General features: G+C 33.6%; 1 protein-coding gene across 4 annotated transcripts in view; it reads right to left on the minus strand.

Moving 5' to 3' along the window:
- LOC120432426 (nitric oxide synthase) overlaps positions 1–22,305 on the minus strand; it is a 168,758-nt gene that overhangs the window by 85,817 nt on the left and 60,636 nt on the right. For all 4 annotated transcript variants that reach the window (XM_052707336.1, XM_052707337.1, XM_039597631.2 and 1 more), the window contains one exon: positions 7,498–7,634. In XM_052707336.1, coding sequence (XP_052563296.1) covers positions 7,498–7,634 — 137 coding nt within the window. The remainder of the gene's footprint in view (positions 1–7,497; positions 7,635–22,305) is intronic.

A 22,305-nucleotide genomic window follows, 5' to 3' on the forward strand; every position in this document is an offset into this window, starting at 1 on the left:
AGTGTCCCGGCGGATCGATGAGTCCGTTCCGGGTCGCGTCCACCAGCAACACGGCCTTTAGTCAACAACTCTATGGTCTAGTCCGACACCACGTGGAGGCGTTTCTAAACAGTAGAACGCGTTTTGCGGGGGGAATGTTCGAGAATAACGTAACGCAGCTAATGAATTTGTGAAAAGATACTTAAAATCGAAGGAATAAGTTGTTTATTTCAAATAAATTTGAAAATTTATCAAAATTTTATTGAAATGAACAAGATTTACGTAAATTTCAATTTACACTTTACCGAGTGTTACGTCATGAAAGAACGAAAATTTTTTGCCTGATGCTGGCTGGAGCGTTTTTGTTCAGCCGCGTGACCGCAGAGCATTTCATTGTAGCGATCGGGAGCGCGTTGATTAATGGTAGTGAAGTTTTCTGTTTGAAGTTGGGGAACACAATGTAGTTGTGTTGAGTTATGTTGTTGTTGATGTTGTCTATAGCTTTATCCGCGAAACATCTCAATGAATAATTGAACGTATGCGTTTTGTAATTACTGAATAGAAAACAACTATTTCGTTTGATAAATGTATTTTGAAGGAGCCAAAAAAAAATAAGATTTAATTACTGATTAAATTATTTTTGCCTATTGATTTTTGATTTAGGTACTGAAAAGTGACCTGAAAAGCTTTAAATTATTTTCACTGAGCAACAGTTAAATTGTTTTGGTAAATTTGGCTAAGATATAAAATTCAATAAAATGTACAAAGATAAAATAGTAGCAAATTAGTTAAAACTGTTCAGCTATATAAGTCATACATTTAAAAAAAGCTCAATAAATGACAATACGCATGTCCTACATTTTAATTTCAAAATATATATAAAGAACATCCATAAACCAAGTGGAATTTTATTTTGAAATTAGAAAAAGTTTTTTTTTGTGTCGCGTTAAGATTTTTTTTAGTTTATTGAAAAATAATATAAATAAAGCAAAAAAAATACCTAGTTTCTGTGAGTTTAACATAAGATTTTCATAGCTATTTTAATATTTTTCACGTTCCGCAAAATTTCCGTGAAATTTTGTGTTTTGAAATTAAGATCACCGTGAAATTTTAAATTTTTGAGCGTGAAAAATCACTAAGCTTACTTATTTTAATCTTACATTGATAACGTTGTTTTCCTTTAATTCTAAAAAGGTTTCGAATTCAAAAGAAGTGTCCACATAGTTTATGGATGGTCCCTTGATATCATCATCAATTTTCATCAGGTTGCTTCTCCAAAATAAACCTATCAAACTTTGTGCAAAATACAACCAAAAAGACAAGATTGTCACCCATTCTGACAATTTGATTAAATTCCTCCCACAAACCAAAGAAAAACCCCTCTTTTCAAAAGCCAAACATACCTCACGCTGAGAATTTGTTCGAAATTTCCCAGATTTTTTTCCTACCCCCAAAAAAACACTGCAGAGAAGCCCCCCCGGTGAGATTCCTTTGCCTCGTCGACCAAACCGCCCACCCACGTGGTGAATAAATATGCAAATGTGATGTCTGCTTAACTTGTTTGCCTACACCAGACACACGTACGTGCGTTTGTGTGCGGCGATGAAAGGTGGAATTGTACATCCCCGAGAGCCCAGGTGCGACTTCGAGAAGTGATGCCATCCCTTAATCCGGGGGAAAAGCCTCGGCAAAAGCAACAAGGACTTCGCCGTCTCGAAAAGAAAACTTGAAAAAAAGGAGCAACAGTTTGCAAAAAGCGCAATGTTGTTGGCTGTTGCCTCTTTATTGTAGTGTTGAACTTTTGCGAGAGGGTGTATTTGTGGGAGTGTGTGTGTGTGCGTGGGGGTGTTGGAGCATTTTGTAAGTGTATACTGTGTATTGTATAATGTAGCACCCCCCAACATGGTGTGTAGAAGATTGTGAGTTCGGCAAAAGAAAAGGAATAAAATGGGAAGTGGTTTTGGAGCAGTCTTGAAAGTTATGTGAGATTGGAGGGCTTGAGGAGAATCTTTTGGAGGAAAATCAGCTTGTAAGGAATGAGAATTTGGAATGGAGAAGGATCCTGAGTTTGCTTCTGGGTTTGTTGATCATGTTGCGCTAGTACAATGATTTCTAATTTGAATTTGATTTTAGTTTTTTTGTTTCATAATTAAAATAAGAAAAAAAAATGACAGGGTAATTCTCACTAAATATGGACCACTGTTTATATAATGTTTTTTTAAGTTTGTTTATACTCATATTAAAAAAGTATATCTTAAACCAGGGCTGTGGAGTCGGAGTCAGAGTCGGAGCCGGAGTCCGTGGAGTCGGGTCTTTTTGGGGACCTGGAGTCGGAGTCGGAGTCGGAGTCGTCAAAACTCGAATAGCTGGAGTCGGAGTCGGAGCTGGCTAAATTTGATGAGCTAGAGTCGGAGTCGGAGCCGGAGTCGTAAATTTCTGATAGACCCGGAGTCGGAGCTGGAGTCGGAGTTATCAATATATTTTATATAATTTATGAACTTATTTATTGTCACAAGATCACAGCATGATAATCTGTTAATCCTCTCTTGTCAATGTTTGTATACACTAAACTATAGTTTTATAACTCATACAATACTAAACAATTGTGGCTGTGTAGTCAAAAAATTAAAACATATTTAAGTAATTTTTTACTGTCTCTTTTTGCTTGTATTTACAGTATTTAAAAAAAGTATTTACAGTATGTAAAAAAAGTATTTACACCCCTTGGGCACTATGCACATTTTGTGATGAAACATGTAAAAAAATTTAAATTTTACAGAAACCGTATACTACGTTTTGTTCAGAAACTCATGCCAGCAAAAAAGTTTGTACACCTTTCAAAAAATTTACATAAATAAAGTTATTTGTTGACAAATTTCCATAAATCCAGTCTCCCAACTCCAAATAGGCATCCTTGACTGATTAAAAAAATAATTGGGATTGAATATAAAGTTAACTGACTACTTTGTATAAATGTTTATGTAACTCTGGAAATTCTATATAAAACTTATCTAAACTTAATTTTGCAAACTTTTAATTCAACTAAATGTAAATATATTACCATGGAATTGCTAAGATTTTAAGTAGATCCTTTTTTTTATTGGAACATTTTTTGCTTCGACTTTTTTACAGAATATTGTCATAACTCTGAAAAGAAGTCTTTTTTGTGCTTTTTGAAGAAACTATAGAAACAATCAGATCAGTTTAGGTCTTGTTAACTTTGCATAACTTTTCTACATGACTAAATACAAAAAGTGGAACTCTAACTGTATTCAGAATTATGACAATTTCAGTAAAAAATCGATGCAAAAAAAGTTTGCGTGTAGTGTTTTTAAACACCTTAAAGCGGGGTGATATAATTGCTATAATTTTAATTTTCAAATTATAGAATTTCATCATTATTTATATGTTTAAAGTGTGTACTGGGCTGGATCATACAATTTCCATGTACGTCCTCTGAAATAAATTCAAAAGAGCTTTAAAAAAAGACTTTGAAAATTTACTATTCCAAAACCAGGGTATCTTTGATAGTTACTGTGTTTCTTCAAAATTTCAGCCCAAAATTATGCAAATTGATTTTATATGTACGATCATGAAGGCTAACTTTCCTTTAATATTTAATTACAAAAAAAGTACAATTAAAAATTAGTTAGCTAGCATATAAATTTTAAAAAATGAAAGTAAATTTAAAGTAAATAAATAAAAAGTTCCAATTTTACAAACAACAAAATTTTAATTTATTTAGAAAATTGTTGTGCTGAAAATGCGTTTAAATCTGAAGATATTTATGATTTTTGTTTATATAACGCTGAAAACATGTAACATAGAACAACGAACACTTATCTATCAAGCTTAGTATGGTTCCATACTGTTTGTATAAATAATTCCGGTTTACAGTATTCGCGCAAGTGTGAACTGAAATGTGAGTGATGTGATTAATTCAAATTTTTAAAATATTTTAAATAAAGATTAGGTGTCGGAGTCGGAGTCGGAGCCGGAGTCAACAATTTGTGGAAAGCTGGAGTCGGAGTCGGAGTCGGAGTCGGCTAGAGTTGGAAGGCCGGAGTCGGAGTCGGAGCCGGAGTCATCAATTTGTGGAAAGTCGGAGCCGGAGTCGGAGTTGGAGTCGGCTTAACTCAGAAAGCCGGAGTCGGAGTCGGAGTCGGAGTCACTTGAAATATGACCCGACTCCGCAGCCCTGTCTTAAACTACATAGAAAGACTAGCAAACGATAATAAAAAAATCACAGCGTGGGTGTCAAGTCATCAACATTAAGTGGCTATTATATTAAAAATGTGGAGATTAGGAGCATTGGATTCTCGGCAGGGTTGTGAAAAGGGACAACTTTTGGAAAATTAGGGGGTTCCGAAATTCATACTTAGGTTAACATAAGCTAAACAAAATTTATTAGATTTATATAAGACAGTATCTCTGTGTGATTAACATTAATTTTGAGTTTCAAATTTAAAAACTTACCGAAATTCGGTAATGCAGTTCATTATTGTTCATCGTACAACCGATATTCGGTAAAATGATGTTCATTTTGACAGATGGTTTACCGATCTAAACTTTACCGATTATTCAACTATTAAATTCGGTAAAAAAATCTAAGTGTGTAATTTAATTTTAGCATTTTTATTTTACCAAATATAGTAAAAATAATCAATCATCTTTTGCATAAAAAAAAAATCCATCAACATTTCTGAATAAATTTTCGACTTTTCAGATAATGAAGTTTTTAATCGGAAAGGTCATGTGGAAAATTATCAGAGTTTGGTGTACATACTTTGAACACCTTAAAAAAGGCAAATAATTCAAACATTTCAAAACTATATGTAACATTTTTGCATCGTTTTGATTTGAAAATGAAGTTGGACAAATTTTCTAAAAAAAACTTCAAAATAATGAAAAAAAATCTTGTATTTTTAAAACATTACTATGGTACAACAAATGGGTTCCATGAATTACTAACCAGTCTGAATGGAATTAATAGGATTACTAGAAATATGTCACGAATTACGTTAAATAACTTGAAATGGATAGTAACTTAGAATTACAAAATTTACTTGGAATATTTTTAAATTGTCTTTTCAAGGCCTTGACTGACAAATTCTGAAACGATACTATAAATTTTTTCTGAAGCAAACATGGCCGATTAAAGATGGACTAATTAATGATACCTCTAAATAAATACGCTGACGATTGTAAGCTAATGTCATTATATTTTCAATACCTAATATATAAAAAAAACTAAATTTGTTTTTATAAAGATTTCGATTTTGGACGAGATTTCCAAAATAGTCATGGATGACTAAATTTTCAAATCGCGTTTTTGGGCACTTTTGAGCGTTTTTTAGCAATTCTATGTGGGTTTTTTTTTATAATTTATCTGAGAAGACGGAAATAACTTGGGAATAAAATTTTTTGATATTTGAAAATACTAGGCCAATAACATTTTATGTTATTTATAACAAGATTTGTTATTCGTCGTTATGATTTTTTTTGTTATTGGATTGTTTTTGTAATAACTAAGGCTACCAACTCTTGCTGAGCAAAAATCCGTACACTTTGCCGATATGATATATGTATAAAAAAAACTGTCAAACATATAAAAAAATTTAAAAAAAATATTTAAGAAAAACTAAAATTTGAAACGCTGTCATTTTTGCAGCTAACTAATTTCACTTTGCTATCAGACTTGAACGTTTAAAAATATTCCAAAAATAAACCGTGATTTGCTGAATCAAATCATGTTCTTCCATTTTTTTGTTAAACGTGACATTTCGTAAAATTTTAAACGTAAACATGTGAAACATAGCTTATAGGACCTTTTCAAAAATTACTCTAGATTTCTAGACGACTGATCTGAGCCCGGATTCGAATTAGGGAGACAATTTTCGACCTAGTTGGACCTACCCGAAGGTCGAGGAAAGTCAAAATGGTGGCCTTTTCCATCGATTTGTAAAAAAGTGAACAAATTTGACCAAATCTACAAAAAAATACATTAAATAGAGATATGGGGTTCCTTTCAACTTTTACTAAGCACACAATAATCTTCCGATGTTTTGAACTTTGAAAAGGGGGTGACTGGAGCAGGAAAAAACTATCAAAAAACCTACCAAAAATTACTTAAGGGTGGGGACAGGGAAAGGAAAACTTAATTCTAAAATGCAAAGCAAGCCAGAGCACTTCCGACGTCGTAGATTCTTAGAACGATTTGGATTTTCTTTTGTGTTGGTCCGGAGGAGTAAATTATTACAATTTTTGTTCATTGTTTCGGCATCACGGATAACAAGATTTCTTCCCTTTAAAAAATCAGCTGAAATTAGTTGAATTATTGAGAAATGCTTACTGCGAAATAACTGAGTTAGTCTGAAGTTATACGAATAACTGCGGAATTGCAGGATATTTCCGGAATAACACGAGTTACTGTGGAATTACATAAACTACTGCCCGGGCAGACGGTAATAACAAAATTCATGCCATTTCAATAACAAATTCTGTTAAAATAACAAGAAGTGTTATGGAATCTTCATGAGAAATCTATTTTTGCATAAGAGGTCAATAACAGTTTATGTTATCATAACAAAATTTGTTATTGGTCTGATATTGATTGAAAGCCAAAACAACTTGGGAATAACATTTTATGTTATGGAAGAATAACTTCAACTGTTATTAGGCTGATCGGATTAGTTGTTAAAATAACAAAAAATAATAACAAAGATTTGTTCGAAGAATAACTGAAAATGTTATTAGTCTGTTATTACAATAACAATCCAATAACAAAAAAATCATAACGGAGAATAACAAATCCTGTTATAAATAACATAAAATGTTATTGGCCTAGTATTTTCAAATATCAAAAAATGTTATTCCCAAGTTATTTCCGTCTGCTCGGGTGTGGAATTACTGAGTTGTTACTAGCTCAATAACTTGAATTATCTTGAATTACTAGAATTATTCCGGAATTACTAAATTACTCGCTCAAACTTCGGGTAATTCCGGATTACTGACCATTCTTCCACGATGCTAGAAACCCCTTAGGTACAACATTTCCACGTTTTCGGTACAAAATGTTGACTCCAAATATTTTTTGCGGTGACTTGTGCAAAAGAAACGAATGCTTCTATTTGCCACGAACAAAATTTGATTTGAAATATAAAAATTAAAATGGAAAACTGGAAAAGAAGTATGCTCAGCCCTAATGTTATCTGTTTGATAATTACATACTCATTAAATCGATTTTTTAAGCAAATTTAGCTAAATTTCAAACAAATTTTGGTTAGATCTGAACTACATTTCTCCCACAATTCACCTCCCAGGGTGTGACAACACGCCACAATGTATCACGCTCTCCGAAAACCACCAGATTGAACCATTCCCAGCGCTTCTACTGCAAATCATGCTTGCATTACATTTGCTGTATCATCTCCCATCCAGCAGCAGCTGCTTTTTCACTTTGTTCGTTGAAAGGTAGAAAAAAAAAACATTCAAATTCCCTCCAAAGGGAGTTCTTACCGTCTGATGGAGGAGTAGTACTGATCCAGGAAGTCCTTCGCGTGCTGCAGCACAATGTCGGGCTTGCGGGGCTCGATTCCGACGATGTTGGGCAGCATCACGCTACCGGTGCAGACCTCCTTCGAGCAGTGCATCACCTGTTGGGGGAAGATGAATGAAAACAGCATGTTAGTGGGGTAAATCTGGTGGGATATGGGGAGGGACGTAAAAAAAAAGCTAGTTCACCTCAGTGACACCAGGTGAGTCCCCACACGTGGTTTTGTGAAATATGAGCTACCTTAAAGTTGGTGACACGTCATCAGTTTCGTCATGCTAATAAGCTCGTGATTTTTTGTTTGTGTCACGAGCATGTTTTCACAGCTTTGTGAAGCTATTTTTATGGTGCCATTTTTCAAAGCAAACTTCCAAGCATATGTTTGCATAGGAAAGTTACAACAAATAAATTCCTTAACCTAGGTAGCAGTGTTAGCAAACATGAAAGCAGCACCAAGGCTTTGGTCCTTTGTTGCGGTACAAGAAGGAAAGAGCAACTTTCTGCTACGACATTGGCAAAGAAGGTCTAACTGTTCCGTCGCTTCAGAGTGCTTGAAAATGCTATAACCAAGAATGCCATTCGCTTGAAATTTGCACATGAAGGTTCTATCTGGAAGACGATTTATTTCTAGAAGACATTTTTGGGATCATAGAGTTTGGCAAAATATTCGTATTGCTTTAAAAAGTAACTCATTTTCAGTTTGTTTTATTTAATAAATCGAGTATTTTATTAATGATTGGGTGGTTTATTTCTAGTTTAAAATTTTGTTTCCTGTAATGCATACAATTTAATAACTAAACGTATTTTTTTATCAAATTTGAAAAAAATATCCACTGGCATTGAAATGAACTAAAAAATATTTTAACGACCTGATTAGGCTAGCACAGATTTTAATTTAGGCTTCAAATTCGAAATATCCCAGAAAGTGCATAGCAAAAATCTCGGATAAGTTTTCACAAAGACGTAAGAGCCAATGGTAAACAAAGCCTTTTTTGCCTCGGTATTCGACCGACTTACGAAAATCAATTTAAAAAATGCCTAAGATTTTTCATCTACACGTCTTCCAAGTGCCTAAACTAAAAACATATGAAATTTTGTTACAATTTGGAGAAATACAAATATTAGTGTCGGAGGCCACGCTGGCTCTTACGGCTTTTTGAAAACTCACCCGAGAAATGTTGAAAATAAATACTTTTAGAATCACTATTTAAATATAGTTCAGACTCAATTATCCGAACGCCTCGGCAAAAATTAACTTCGGATAATCAAAACTTCGGATAATCGAATCACGATTTTTTTTTGTTCTCTTATTTTTGAATGTTGAACGGATAATCGAACTTAGGATAATCGAGACTTCGGATATTCGAGGCTTCGGATAATCGAGTCTGGACTGTATAGTTTAAAATGAGTATTTTTAACATTTTTTTTATCAAAAGAGATAGCTCTGAGCTATTTAAACTTAAACTATAGAACCAAACTTCGGAAAATTGGGTGAATCTTTGAAATTAGCAAATATATACATAATTCTAATAACATACTAAAAATTTCTAATAACATGTAGAAAAAAAAATTTATCTCTTTCCTGGCATGATTTTGGGTAATGGGTAATCCGAAAGTAGAGCGTCCAATTTCCCACCCTGACAAAAAAATTCCCGGGAATTCCCGGGATTTCCCGAAAAAAAATATTTCCCGTTTCCCGGGAAATTTCTGAATTTCCCGGGAATTCCTGAAATTAAAGCGTAAGTATACATTTTCTTAACTTTTTGATAATTTTTTTTAAACTTAAAAAAAATAATGAAAGAACTCAATCTTATTTCATTAAATTCAATTTACTGTTCTTATTGAACTTAACAGTTCGTCTGAAAATGCCATGTCAAGATTAATTCAGATGGTATTAATTTCTGAAGCATTGACAACTGAGAGTAGATCTTGGGCAACAAAAACTACGATATTATGGAATGAAAATTAACTATTATAATTTTGGTAAGCTTTTTAAACGAAAATTATTGTTATATTATTTGAAAATAAGGTACCTCTTCCCGCCAAGATCAAAATTGAGTTGATTTTACGTTATGTTTACCATGACCAAATTGGAAGAAAATTGGATTCATTTTACTCACTTTCCAAACACTGTGATTTAAAAAAAATACCTAGCTACTTCTTATCAAAACAAAATACTAATCATTATTTTTTGATATTTTGAACGAAATGAAAGACAGCTTATATATTTAGAAAATTTATTTATTTTCTTGAATTTGTATGTTTTTTTTAAAAGCAGCCAAGGCATTGATTGAACCTAACACTTATTTTGACCATTATAGTTGCTATTCTAAACAATTTTGTTGCAAAATAATAATCAAACCCAGAATCAGAACAATTTTCGATAAATTTCAAATTTCCCGGGAATTCCCGGGATTTTCCGGGAAATTTGTTAACAATTTCCCGTTTCCCGGGAATTTTGTAACCCCGGGAAATTGGACGCTCTATCCGAAAGCCTTTGAAAATTTTAAATATCCGAAAAAAAATTTTTTTTTTGATTGTTTTAAATTGTTTATTATTGAGCCCAAACTAGAAATTTTGAATCCAAGATGGCGACCAAAATAGCGCTGACGAAATATTGAAAAAAAAAATAATTTATTAGGCAACAATTAAAATTTCATTGAAATTGGGCCACAAAGTCAATCTGATGTTAAAAGCAAAAAAAATATCAAAATCCGATTCTCCAAAGTCCCATACAAACCTTTATCAGATCATCGAGGCTTCGAAAAATCGAGTATTTACTTTAATACCACCATAATTTAAAGATTTTTTTTTGGGAATTTGGGTCCTAAAAGGCATAAACAAATAAATTTACAAAAAAAGTAGTGCTATTTTTAGAAAAAAAAAACTAAGGCTGGTACAAATTTTATTTATTTTTTCAAGTTTCTGTTACCCCCCCCCCCCCCCTCCCCCTTTGCAAACTTGGCCCGAAAAATCAAATGGGCAAAACAAAGTATTTTTTCAAAAGAATTCAAAATTTCAATAGAATTTTTTTTTTTTTTTAAGTTTATGTCACCCCTCCTCCCTGCAAAGTTGGCCCGAAAAATCAGGGGGCCAAAAACATATTTAAAAAAAAACTAAAAAATTTCAATAAATTTAAGTGCAATTACCTAAAATAAATTTAAAATGCATTCCCCTGCATTTTTAGCATGTTTGATTTGATTTAAACATCTCTTGAATTTTTTAAAATTTTCGATGCTTTTATTTTTATTTTCGTCAAATCTAACATTTTTGAAAATTCATGATTGCAAAACATCTGAACTAGTGTAAAATACATTTTAAAACATGACTTGCATTCGAATGTAGGGACTATGGCATAGTATTTAATTTTTTTTTTTTGCTCGACCCTGGCCAGATCCGAGGGGCAAAAACTTTGGAAGATATTTGCATCTGTCTAATCTGAATAATAAAACCTAAAAATAATTTGATGCCAAACAATTTATTGAAAAATTATTCAAAGAACCAATGTTTAAAAATAGAAAGAAATAAACATTAGAATGGTTTAAAAAAAGCAACTTTTTTCAATTCTTCAGATTTAGATTCCAGTTCCAGTAAATCTTATCAAAAATATCAAGAGTCCACCTACGATCAGAACCGTGAAAAATCTCTTCCGACCCCGCGTAATTGAAAATTTACCGACCCGAACCTTTTTGCTTCCCCACCTCACAATCTCCAGACACCACTCTTCCATTTCCCTCGAAACCAGTACTAAATCCCCCTCCTCACAAACTCCCGACCCAATGACCAAATTTACTGGCTTTGTACCTTTTGAGGACCGGAAATCTGGTCCACGCAGCACGGGAGCCGTTAAATTTTATTTGACCTTTCATTTTATTTTTTTTTCTGGCAACCCTGGAAATATTGACATGTCCCCTCCCCTCTTGTGAGATTTGTGCTCTTGTGGTCATAAATTGACCGACACTTTTAGGCGGTGTGAATTTTTATATTATTGTCACGTACCAAACTGGGATTCCCTTTGGGCAAAACGGCCTATTGGTGCGTGTGCGTGTGTCCGTTGTGGCCAATTTGGAGGTTCATCGATTTTGGTTTCTTTATGATTTTCACTTAGTGCGAGCTTAATGTGGTCTTTTGTCAGCTTGCACAAAGTTCACCATTTAAACCAGGATCACGAACCAATTCGCCAAGATTCAATCATGAAGCTTGCGATACTTGCACGGGGTTGCAGACGTGCAGGAATTAAACCGTTTTGCAACCCCACATTGCACGCCATATCCTTTGCCAAGTCTTTAAAGATGGTCCTGCCTCTTGCATGCAAGCCACGGAGAGGGCAGAAGAAAAGAATCATCTTCCCTGCGGATCCGGTGCGTGACCAAACTTTCCAACAAGCTTTTAATTTGTATCACGGATTGCGCCGGACCATGCTGTGATGTTATCTTGTGTGTTTTTTTACTTGTTGTTGTTTTTTCTTTGTACAAAAAATGTGAAATCTAGAATAAAAATCAGATAAAGAGCTCAAAAAGCATTAATATTTTTGTTCAGTAAAAATGAAGAAAAGGTTTTTGCTACAATGAATAAATTCGTGACTTGATTTTTCCGTTTTGTCATTTAGTTTTGACATAAAAATGGACAAATATTTGCAACAGTCTAAACCATAGCAATTTAAGACGAGGTCACCCAAATTAACCTTAATGCTGCTTACAAATGATGAAATTTATCGTTCTATAAACATTGAGCTCAAATATGACTGCTGAAATTTTAACATGGGTACGACACATTGTTGACAACTCGATGAACCTCCGCAAAAAAGTAATATCCGACCAAAATGGCACCCTCCCAAGCGCACCCAAAATGTGGCCATAATTGAACAGGAAATAATATTTGTCAAAGAAAATATTTTCCCTGGGATTCGATTACCGACAACACTGCAACAGCTGTCATACCTTTGTCAAGCTGAAATTTTGTGTTGAGTTGAGCCAGGGTTGGCTCGAGCAACGAACGGTTCAATTCATAAATCAGATCAAATATCACACACATTCTCGACTCGATGAAGGCGGAGACCTTCTGACCGCAATCCGAAACTGATTTAATCACCCATCAGTGCACGTGAGGATTCCGGATCCGGTGAAGATATCACCGCACAAAGTTTATCACATATTTTTAATCCAACCGGCAGCATCAAAGAGTTCAACTTCTCAACACAACTCAAGTAATGGCAAACGAAGCAAAAAACTATCCCCTTGTTCAAAACTCCTTACCCTTAACAACTTGTCCAAACAGACAGAGGGGGGAAGCACACTCGAGAGATGGACATTACAAGACATTGTCCTCCCTTCAGCTGCTGTCCCAAGCGGTGCCCGGTGGCCAAAGTTGACATACCTCGAAAAGTACCGAGATTGAGTACCACTCAAAATGTTGTTCTTTTCTCCAACTACTAGCCCTCCAACTTGTGCTTTGGTTGCTCGTCGACACAAAAGGATTTTTTCTCCTCTTTTTTTCTCTTAACTTCCTTGAGGGCAGTTTCTCGGCCTCAAGTTGGTCGTGGTTGTGTTATGTTGTCACATGCTACATTTTAAAAATTAACCGAAATTTGTAATAAACACATTGGTCATTGGTCGCAACGCTTGCTTAGAGCGTATCCTAGACCTTGAAACTTCCCAAAAATCGTTGAATTCCAAGCGAAACTTATTTGGGATACCGAGGAGATTTTCCCTTGTCCCCTCAAAAAAGTGGAACATTATCACTTCTCGTTTTCTAATTCCATTTCTTGTCACTGCCAGGGTCGTCCAAGCTCAATACATAAAAATGTATGGACAATTGTGCATAAAGGGAGGGGGAGGGAGGTAAGAAATGTCCAAAAAAGTGTCCACGTGGTTTATGAATGGTCCCTAACGATTTGATTCTAAACTGTCCATTTCAAAACTAATAACTTTCCCGGATTTTTTTTTAAATGTACAGATTTTCGAATAATTTAATGAAACCTTGTTCATAAAATGTATGGAGTCTTGTATGATCGAACATCTTCTTTGGACAAATAAAAAAATACAAAAAATTAAATTAAATTCAAAGAACTGCTCATGGGATAACTGATCATAACGATAACCAAACTGGACGAGAGTTGGTTTCGTATAAGGCAGCATGGTTTACTAAACTATGGGTAAAGAGAAAAATGCTGGAAGGAAACAATCTTGGTTGAGCTTTTCCGAGATTTTCAGAAGGCAAAGACCAGCAGCAGCCGGCAGCTGCTCCCATCTGTTGTCTGTGAATACTGAATACCATCTCTTGGAAAAGCTCCTCCTTGGAAAAGTGTTTACAGCAATAGCATTTCGTTAGAAAGAGACATGTGTTTACTTTTCGGACAACTTAATAATTTATGATTGTATTATTTCAAGAAATATCTGCTCAGAAAAAAAAGCTTCCTCAAAGGCTCACTTTTGACAAAGGGTATTCTTCAACAAAAAATCGGTCTCCTTTCGTATCCTTTTTTGCTTGCCTTTGCTCCCATCATTGTGTCAGTTTAAGGACGAGCACGTGTGCGTGTCACCTTAACACACTAACGAAGGTTTATATGACGAAGCTCATGACGAATATTATCACCCCCGCCAGAACGAAAAATTGTGCAAGTAAGGGAAAAATTAGAATTCATATCGCATTACATCATATAAAAGTGCCACAAATTCCTGCCCGTTTCCTCCTCCCCTTTGAAGGTTCATTCGATGTTCATGCCCTGCTGGCGGCGGCAGCAGTGCAGACTCAACTCTTGTCTATTCTGTATCAGTTCTTGGATACTTTTTCTAGACCCCGTAGTCGAGTCGGTGTGATGTCGTTTCCGGTTATAGGTTCTTCTGCTACTTCTTCTTCTTGTGTGTTGCCGCCAACGGGACGACACGACAGACGGCCAACCCGACCGTGCCACGCGCGGGAATAAGGTGACGGTATTTGAAAAAAGTTGGATTTAAAAAAAAACATGAATTATCAATTTTTTTTTTCATTTCATTTTTCAAAATTTGAAAAAAAATATAAAGAAAAGCTCCAGACTCGATTATCCGATGCCTCGATTATCCGAATTTTAGATTATCCGAAGTTCGATTATCCGAAGATTTTTATGGGACTTCGGATAATCGAATCGCGAACAAAAAAATATTATTTTCTTGTTTTCAACATCAATTTATAGTTCTGCTATTCATTTTATGTCAAATTTGAATAGTTGATTTCAAATAAAATAATAAAACGCATTTTTTTATATTTCGTCATCGCCATATTGGCCGCCATCTTGAATTTAACAATTCTAAATCACCCTCAAAGCGTAGTTTAAGGGTTTTTTTTAAGCTACACAATCATAAATAAGACAAAAAAAAGAATTTTTCGTGGTTCGATTATCCGAATTGAAAATTTTCCGAGGCCTTCGGATAATCAAGTCTTGACTGTAATAGTGATAAACCGCAATATGTAAACAATAATATGCCTACAAAATTTAAATTTGTAGAGAAGGACGTTAAAAAAGTTTTTCAACGTTTATGTGTCACCGACACATTTCAAAATATTCCAAATAATCAAAAATAATCAATTTTTTAACAAAAACAGTTTGCTGAATTTGTGTTGAGATCATTTATTTAGTACCACAAAACTCGTTTGAAAATATTTTTTGTTAAAATTTTAAATTCAAATTTTTTGTTTTTTTTTTCTCACAGACAGGTATATTTTTTCATATCAGCCCATTGAGGTTCAATTAAGACTCTAAAAGCATTTTGAATTAATATCAAATAGGTAATAACTAGCTTGAGCAAGCTAGTCACTATCAAAAGTTTTGCATAAGTAATTGTTACCATCTTAAGAATCTGAAAATTGGATGAAAATAGGATCAATTTTCAATGATAAAAAATAAATATCTGTGAAATTTTATAATCTTTTTGAAAAAAATATATTGAAAATTTTGGAGTTAAGACTAGCATTTCAGAAACGTCAAACATTCAAAATTACGCCCATATCAAAAATGTTTCATTTTTCAGCATTGAAAATTGGGAAAAAAAATATTTTCTTGTTTCGTTTTCTTTTATTCACTGTATTTCGGCAAGCCGAGGTCCAATCTTTAATGTCTTTTGGACCATTTTTTGGACATTTTCTGAACTTTACGAAAAATATTTTCAGGAAGGGACGATCGTGGACACTATTTCTAAGAATCGCAAAACGGGAAATTTGCACTTAAAATTAAACTTAAGGTGGCTATATCTTTAAAAAGGTGCACTTTATCAAACAAAATTTGAATTTACATTAAAATCGGAATTCAATTTTTTTTTTCGAAAAAAAACACCCTTATTTACGAAAAAACTCGGTGGCAACATTTTTAAGCATACTTCTCTATGCCTGAAAAGTTGCGTTTTTTGTTGTCCCCAAAAACATTAGATTTTTTTGAAAAATAAAAAAAAGGATTCTGGAAAAAAAAATTTGTTAAAAATGTGAATCGACATTTTTTCCGTGTACCTATTTTTTCGTTATTTTTTTTTTCAAACTTTGCCAAAGACTTCAAATTAATTAACAAAATCCTTCAAAAGTTACTCATTTTCGAATATTTACGTACCGTCATCAGGGGTGACATTGGGTCTTGGGGGTGAGATTGGGTCAAACAAAAATGCAGACATTTTTATGACCCAATGTGACCCCTGATAACGGTATCATTTTTGTATGAACAGCTGCCAAAATTGTATGGAGACTTTTATGGGTTATATACCATTTATACAAAATGACTTCTTTGATCATAGGGAAGTCCCCAACCAAATTAACTTACTTAAATTAAATTGAAAATAAGTATTTTCAAGCATATCCATAAAATGTAATATTAGAAATAATTTGTTCAGAATTTTCCTAATTATAACTTTAACTCTTCTGCAGACAGCAAATCAGTAAAAAAAATCCCTTTCCAAGCTATATTTTTTTTTATGGACAACGATCATACAAAATAACTGTTTTGGTGATAAAGAAGATGAGGGATTAACAATATTTTACAATTTCAAGAAATGTACCGATTGTGGGTAAAATTGCGCTCTTATAAAAATAATGAAATATATTAAAATAAATCATGAATAATAATTCAAATTCTCAGGTCCATTCAAAAATTACATATCCCATTTTTTGACGTCAAAACTCCCCTCACGTAACACCTTTTTAATATAAATTAAAATTTCGGTGGAAATTGCGTTACAAATTCATCAATCAAGCATTTTATGTTACTTTTCACATAAATTAAAATTAATGGAAATTGAACCATGTAACCACGGTGATTGTTCGGTTTTTTTTTCCACAAATTCAGCCTCAACCCACCGTCGGTCCAATCGCATACCGGCGGAAAAAAACGTGGGAAAACCCAGTAAAGAGGAAATATTCCACACATTTGCAGTTTCCTTTCCTGCATCCTCGCACACACAGTCACACTCGGTTTCCAAGAACGGGACACCCCGAGTGACGTCGATCTGTGTAATTTTCCTTCCTCCGGGGGTGTCCTTCCCTTTTTTCCACGGAATCACCTCCTCCATTCTCGGCCAGCCCCTCCCAAGCCTGCCACACTCGTCGATGGCTTCAAGTGGTCTTTTATTCATTCCATTCAACTGTTGTCATTTGTCGGGGGTGGCTACTCGTTGGAGGAGGATTTTTTTGCAGAGACCTTTTTTTTTGTTGCTTTTGTGGAATTTTTCCCATTGAAGGGAAAAATCTGACTGGGGGAAAAACGTGGCTTGGCCGTGGCCAACTGACTTTGGAGTCCTTTCTCTGGGGCTGTTTTTTTGGGCAGGGGATTTTTTTCCGTTAGTTTCATGTGGAGGCGGGAAAATTTCTGTGACATGCTGCCGCCAGCTGGTACTTGGGCGACTTTTGGACGGATCAAAATTACAATTAGGAGCGACTGCGGTGAGTCAATATTGAGGTTCATGAATTTTATTAGCATACTTTCCAGTTGATATTCATACTCAACTGTTTGCTAAACTTAGTTGCAAACTTTAAAGTAGGATTAAATTTATCGTTCTCCAATGACTCAACAAAAAATACCGCGCACCCAAGACATTCCTTCAAGCAGAGCTATTTTCCTCACAGTCATGCCAAGCTGCTTCTGGAAAACCTGTGTTGCAGACAGTTTTCCTCCCAATGAATCAACCGCAAGACGAGCAAAAAAGCGCATCCCAACCCCTCAGATGCAGGTTCCTCAGGTGACACGGTTGCACCACGACTGTCACTTGCATTCACCGCCCACGCAAGCACCACCGGCAAGAAACTTTTCTTCAACATGTCACATCGATGCCACTGGCACATACTGACGATGTGACGGTGGTGGTGCTAGTGTCATTGGGTTGGTGGAAATTTCGCCTAATCACGTTTTGAAGGGGAGGTTACCAGCTTTCACTAAGAGTATTAAAGTATAAATACTAAAAATTGTTCACAAAATACCTTTTTTTTCAAAAGTACTCAAATTTCCAAAATTTGTGTATGAGTTTTCATATTTTTAATGGTTTTTTTATACTGAAATTATCACAAAATACCGTATTTTTTCGAAAATACTAAAATTTTCCAAATTTGCATACATGGGTATCAAACGAAGCGAAATTTGGTACCCATATGAGCAACTCTCTACGAAATCGGCCGATTTCGACCATTCTTATTTTTTGTATTTTTTGATTTGGCTCAAACTTTGTGGGGGCCTTCCCTGTGACCAAATAAGCTATTTTGTGTCATTGGTTCACCCATACAAGTCTCCATACAATTTTGGCTGCTGTCCATACAAAAATGGTATGTAAATATTCAAACAGCTGTAACTTTTGAGTGAATTTTCTGATTAATTTGGTGTCTTCGGCAAAGTTGTAGGTTTTGTTGAGGACAATTGAGAAAAAAATAGGTACACGGAAAAAAAATTTGCAGATTTTTTTTATCAACTTTTTTTTCACTAAAACTCAATTTCCCAAAATACGTATTTTTTGATTTTAGAGATTTTTTGATATGCTTTAGGGGACTAAAATCCGCAACTTTTCAGCTATAGAGAAACATGGTCAAAAAATCTGCCGCCAAGTTATGAATTTTTGAAAAAATAGTGATTTTTGGAAAAAATCCAAATTTCATGCAAAAACAAATTTGAGATCAATTTCTAATGCAAAATTGAATTTGCAATCGAAAACTACTTTACAATTTTTTTGATAAAGGGCTTCGTTTTCAAGATATAGCCACCGAAAGTTTGATTTTAGCAAAATATTTGCAGTTTTTCGATTTTTAAAAATAGTGACCATGAGCGACCATTTCTAAAAATATTTTTTTGAAAAGTTCAGAAAATTTGCTATAAAATTGTTTAAGAGACATTGAAGATTGGACCTCGGGTTGCTGAGATACAGCCGCTTTAAGAAAAAGAAACACGAAAATTGAAGTTTTCTAAGTCTCACCAAAACAACCCACCATTTTCTAATGTCGATATCTCAGCAACTAATGGTCCGATTTTCAATGTTAATACATGAAACATTCGTGAAATTTTCCGATCTTTTCGAAAAAAATATTTTGAAAAAAATTAAATCAAGACTAACATATTAAATGGGGGTAATATTCAATGTTTGGCCCTTTTAAAATGTTAGTCTTGATTTAATTTTTTTCAAAATATTTTTTTCGAAAAGATCGCAAAATTTCACGAATGTTTCATGTGTTAACATTGAAAATCGGACCATTAGTTGCTGAGATATCGACATTAGAAAATGGTGGGTTGTTTTGGTGAGACTTAGAAAACTTCAATTTTCGTGTTTCTTTTTCTTAAAGCGGCTGTATCTCAGCAACCCGAGGTCCAATCTTCAATGTCTCTTAAACAATTTTATAGCAAATTTTCTGAACTTTTCAAAAAAATATTTTTAGAAATGGTCGCTCATGGTCACTATTTTTAAAAATCGAAAAACTGCAAATATTTTGCTAAAATCAAACTTTCGGTGGCTATATCTTGAAAACGAAGCCCTTTATCAAAAAAAAATGTAAAGTAGTTTTCGATTGCAAATTCAATTTTGCATTAGAAATTGATCTCAAATTTGTTTGTGCATGAAATTTGGATTTTTTCCAAAAATCACTATTTTTTCAAAAATTCATAACTTGGCGGCAGATTTTTTGACCATGTTTCTCTATAGCTGAAAAGTTGCGGATTTTAGTCCCCTAAAACATATCAAAAAATCTCTAAAATCAAAAAATACGTATTTTGGGAAATTGAGTTTTAGTGAAAAAAAAGTTGATAAAAAAAATGTGCAATTTTTTTTCCGTGTACATATTTTTTTCTCAATTGTCCTCAACAATACCTACAACTTTGCCGAAGACACCAAATTGATCAGAAAATTCACTCAAAAGTTACAGCTGTTTGAATATTTACATACCATTTTTGTATGGACAGCAGCCAAAATTGTATGGAGACTTGTATGGGTGAACCAATGACACAAAATAGCTTATTTGGTCACAGGGAAGGCCCCCACAAAGTTTGAGCCAAATCAAAAAATACAAATAAAATCCATTTCCGGTTTTGGTAGAGAATTGCTCATATGTCAAATTACGAAAATTTGAGTATTTTGAAAAAAATACGATATTTTGTGAAAATTGCGGTATTTTCAAAAAAAAAAACTCTAATAAAGTGAAAGTGCATATGGGTCATTCCAGGTCAAATGGGTACACTTTTGGACTCGACCTTCACCGATTTGGAACAAACTTGGAGGGAACGTTCATCTATCGATAGTTAACAGAAATCTCATGTTTGGTGCTGATTGGACTATCCCTCTATTTATGGCACCGCCCTCTTTTTTTACGATTTTCTAAAAAAACTATTTTTTTTTAATCATAACTTTGTAACTATTTGAGCAAAAGACTTTCTAAAGGTTGCATTTTATAGAAAATTGACCAAGAAATTCGATAAAAATTAAATTTTATCCCTTATATGCTCCTATTATTATATTTTAAAGTTTTAAATATTGAAATTCAGTTTGACCAATTCCTTATATATTTATTTGTTTTATTTTATCACCATCGTGTTTCCCGAACAATTTTACATAATAATCAATGTAGACCTCAAACTTAAATGAACTATTGGCGAGAAACAGCGATTGTACTGAAAAAAAGTTTGATTTTGCGCAGCAAAATATAATATTAGGGGAATTAAGGGTTAAATTTTATTTTTTATCGAATTCCTTGGACAATTTTCTATAAAATGCAACCTGTAGAAAGTCTTTTGCTCAAAAAGTTACAAAGTTATGATTAAAAGAAAAAATAGTTTTTTTTAGAAAATCGTCAAAAAAGAGGGCGGTGCCATAAATAGAGGGATGGTCCAATCAGCACCAAACATGAGATTTCTGTTAACTATCGATAGATGAACGTTCCCTCCAAGTTTGGTCGAGTCCAAAAGTGTACCCATTTGACCTGGAATGACCCATATGCACTTTCATTAGTTTGATACCCATATTGCAAACTTTAACAAAAAAAAACTCTGAAAATTTTGTGAAATTTTCTAAAAAAAACTATAAGAAGTGAAAAAGCAAACAAAATTTCACTTCGTTTGATACCCAATATTGCAAATCATGAAAATTTGAGTACTTTCGAAAAGATACGGTATTTTGTGAACAATTTTGAGTAATTATACTTTTAAAATTACATTTTTTCTAAAAATATATTCTTAGTGAAAGCATTAAACATTTAAAATTAAATGGTCGAATTAAATCGAAAGGTTTAAAAAAATAGTTATCGTCCATTATCGGCGATAGAATTATAGAAATCGTCCCGACGATAACGATAACCATTTTCGTTAACGATATACGATAGTATTATCGACGATTATTTTATCGATAAACAACCATGGTACAAATGCACAATACATTCCTTCGTGGTTCTCAAATTCGTGAACACAAATCACGATTACGGGAATTGTTTAGTTTCTGTGTAGGCACTTATAAACTTTATTTAAAATTTTAGTTCCTTAGCCTTGGTCAAGGTCAAGGATAAAAGGGAGAAACACACTAAATTTCAAATAAAAGCATCATTCTCAAAAGTTGAGGCAATAACTTTCACAAAATGCTTTGTACATTAGTTAACATTAGCAAACTAAAAATGAATTCATGACAAAAAAAATCCCCTAGGTTTTACGTTTTGTTTCAACCTGTGGCACCAAATTTCAATACAGTCCAGGCTCGATTATCCGAAGGCCTTGGCAAAATTTCACTTTGGATAGTCGAAACTTCGGACAATCGAATCACGAAAAAACTTTTTTTTTTTCTTTGTCTTATTTTTGATTGTTGAGCATAAGTATGACCCCAAAATGGCGGTGATGAAATATTGAAACAATGCATTTTTTTAATTTTATAGGCCAACCATTCAAATTTTACTAAAATGGGGTCGCAGAACTTGAATTTAATGTTAAAAGAAGAAAATAAAAAAATACGAAAAAACAGTTTTTTTTGTTCGTGATTCGATTATCCGAAGTCCCATACAAACCTTCGGATAATCGAACTTCGGATAATCGAAACTTCGGATAATCGAGTCTGAACTGTATATTATTTTAAACCAAAAGTTTCCCATTTGATTGCAAATATAAAAATTAACGTAGAACAAGCAATTTGAATTTTTATGATTGTTCTAGTTTTGCCTTGAATATATTTTTTTGCAATACTTACGCCAACAAATAAAAATATACAAATCAAAGAGTATTGATGTATTGTAATGTATTGAAGTATTGATAGAAATGCAAAAACTTTTACAAAAACTTTAGAAAAAATATATACAAAACTGAATGTATGCCT

The sequence above is a fragment of the Culex pipiens genome, chromosome 2 (assembly GCF_016801865.2).
Source record: "Culex pipiens pallens isolate TS chromosome 2, TS_CPP_V2, whole genome shotgun sequence".
NCBI classification, from domain to species: Eukaryota; Metazoa; Arthropoda; class Insecta; order Diptera; family Culicidae; genus Culex; species Culex pipiens.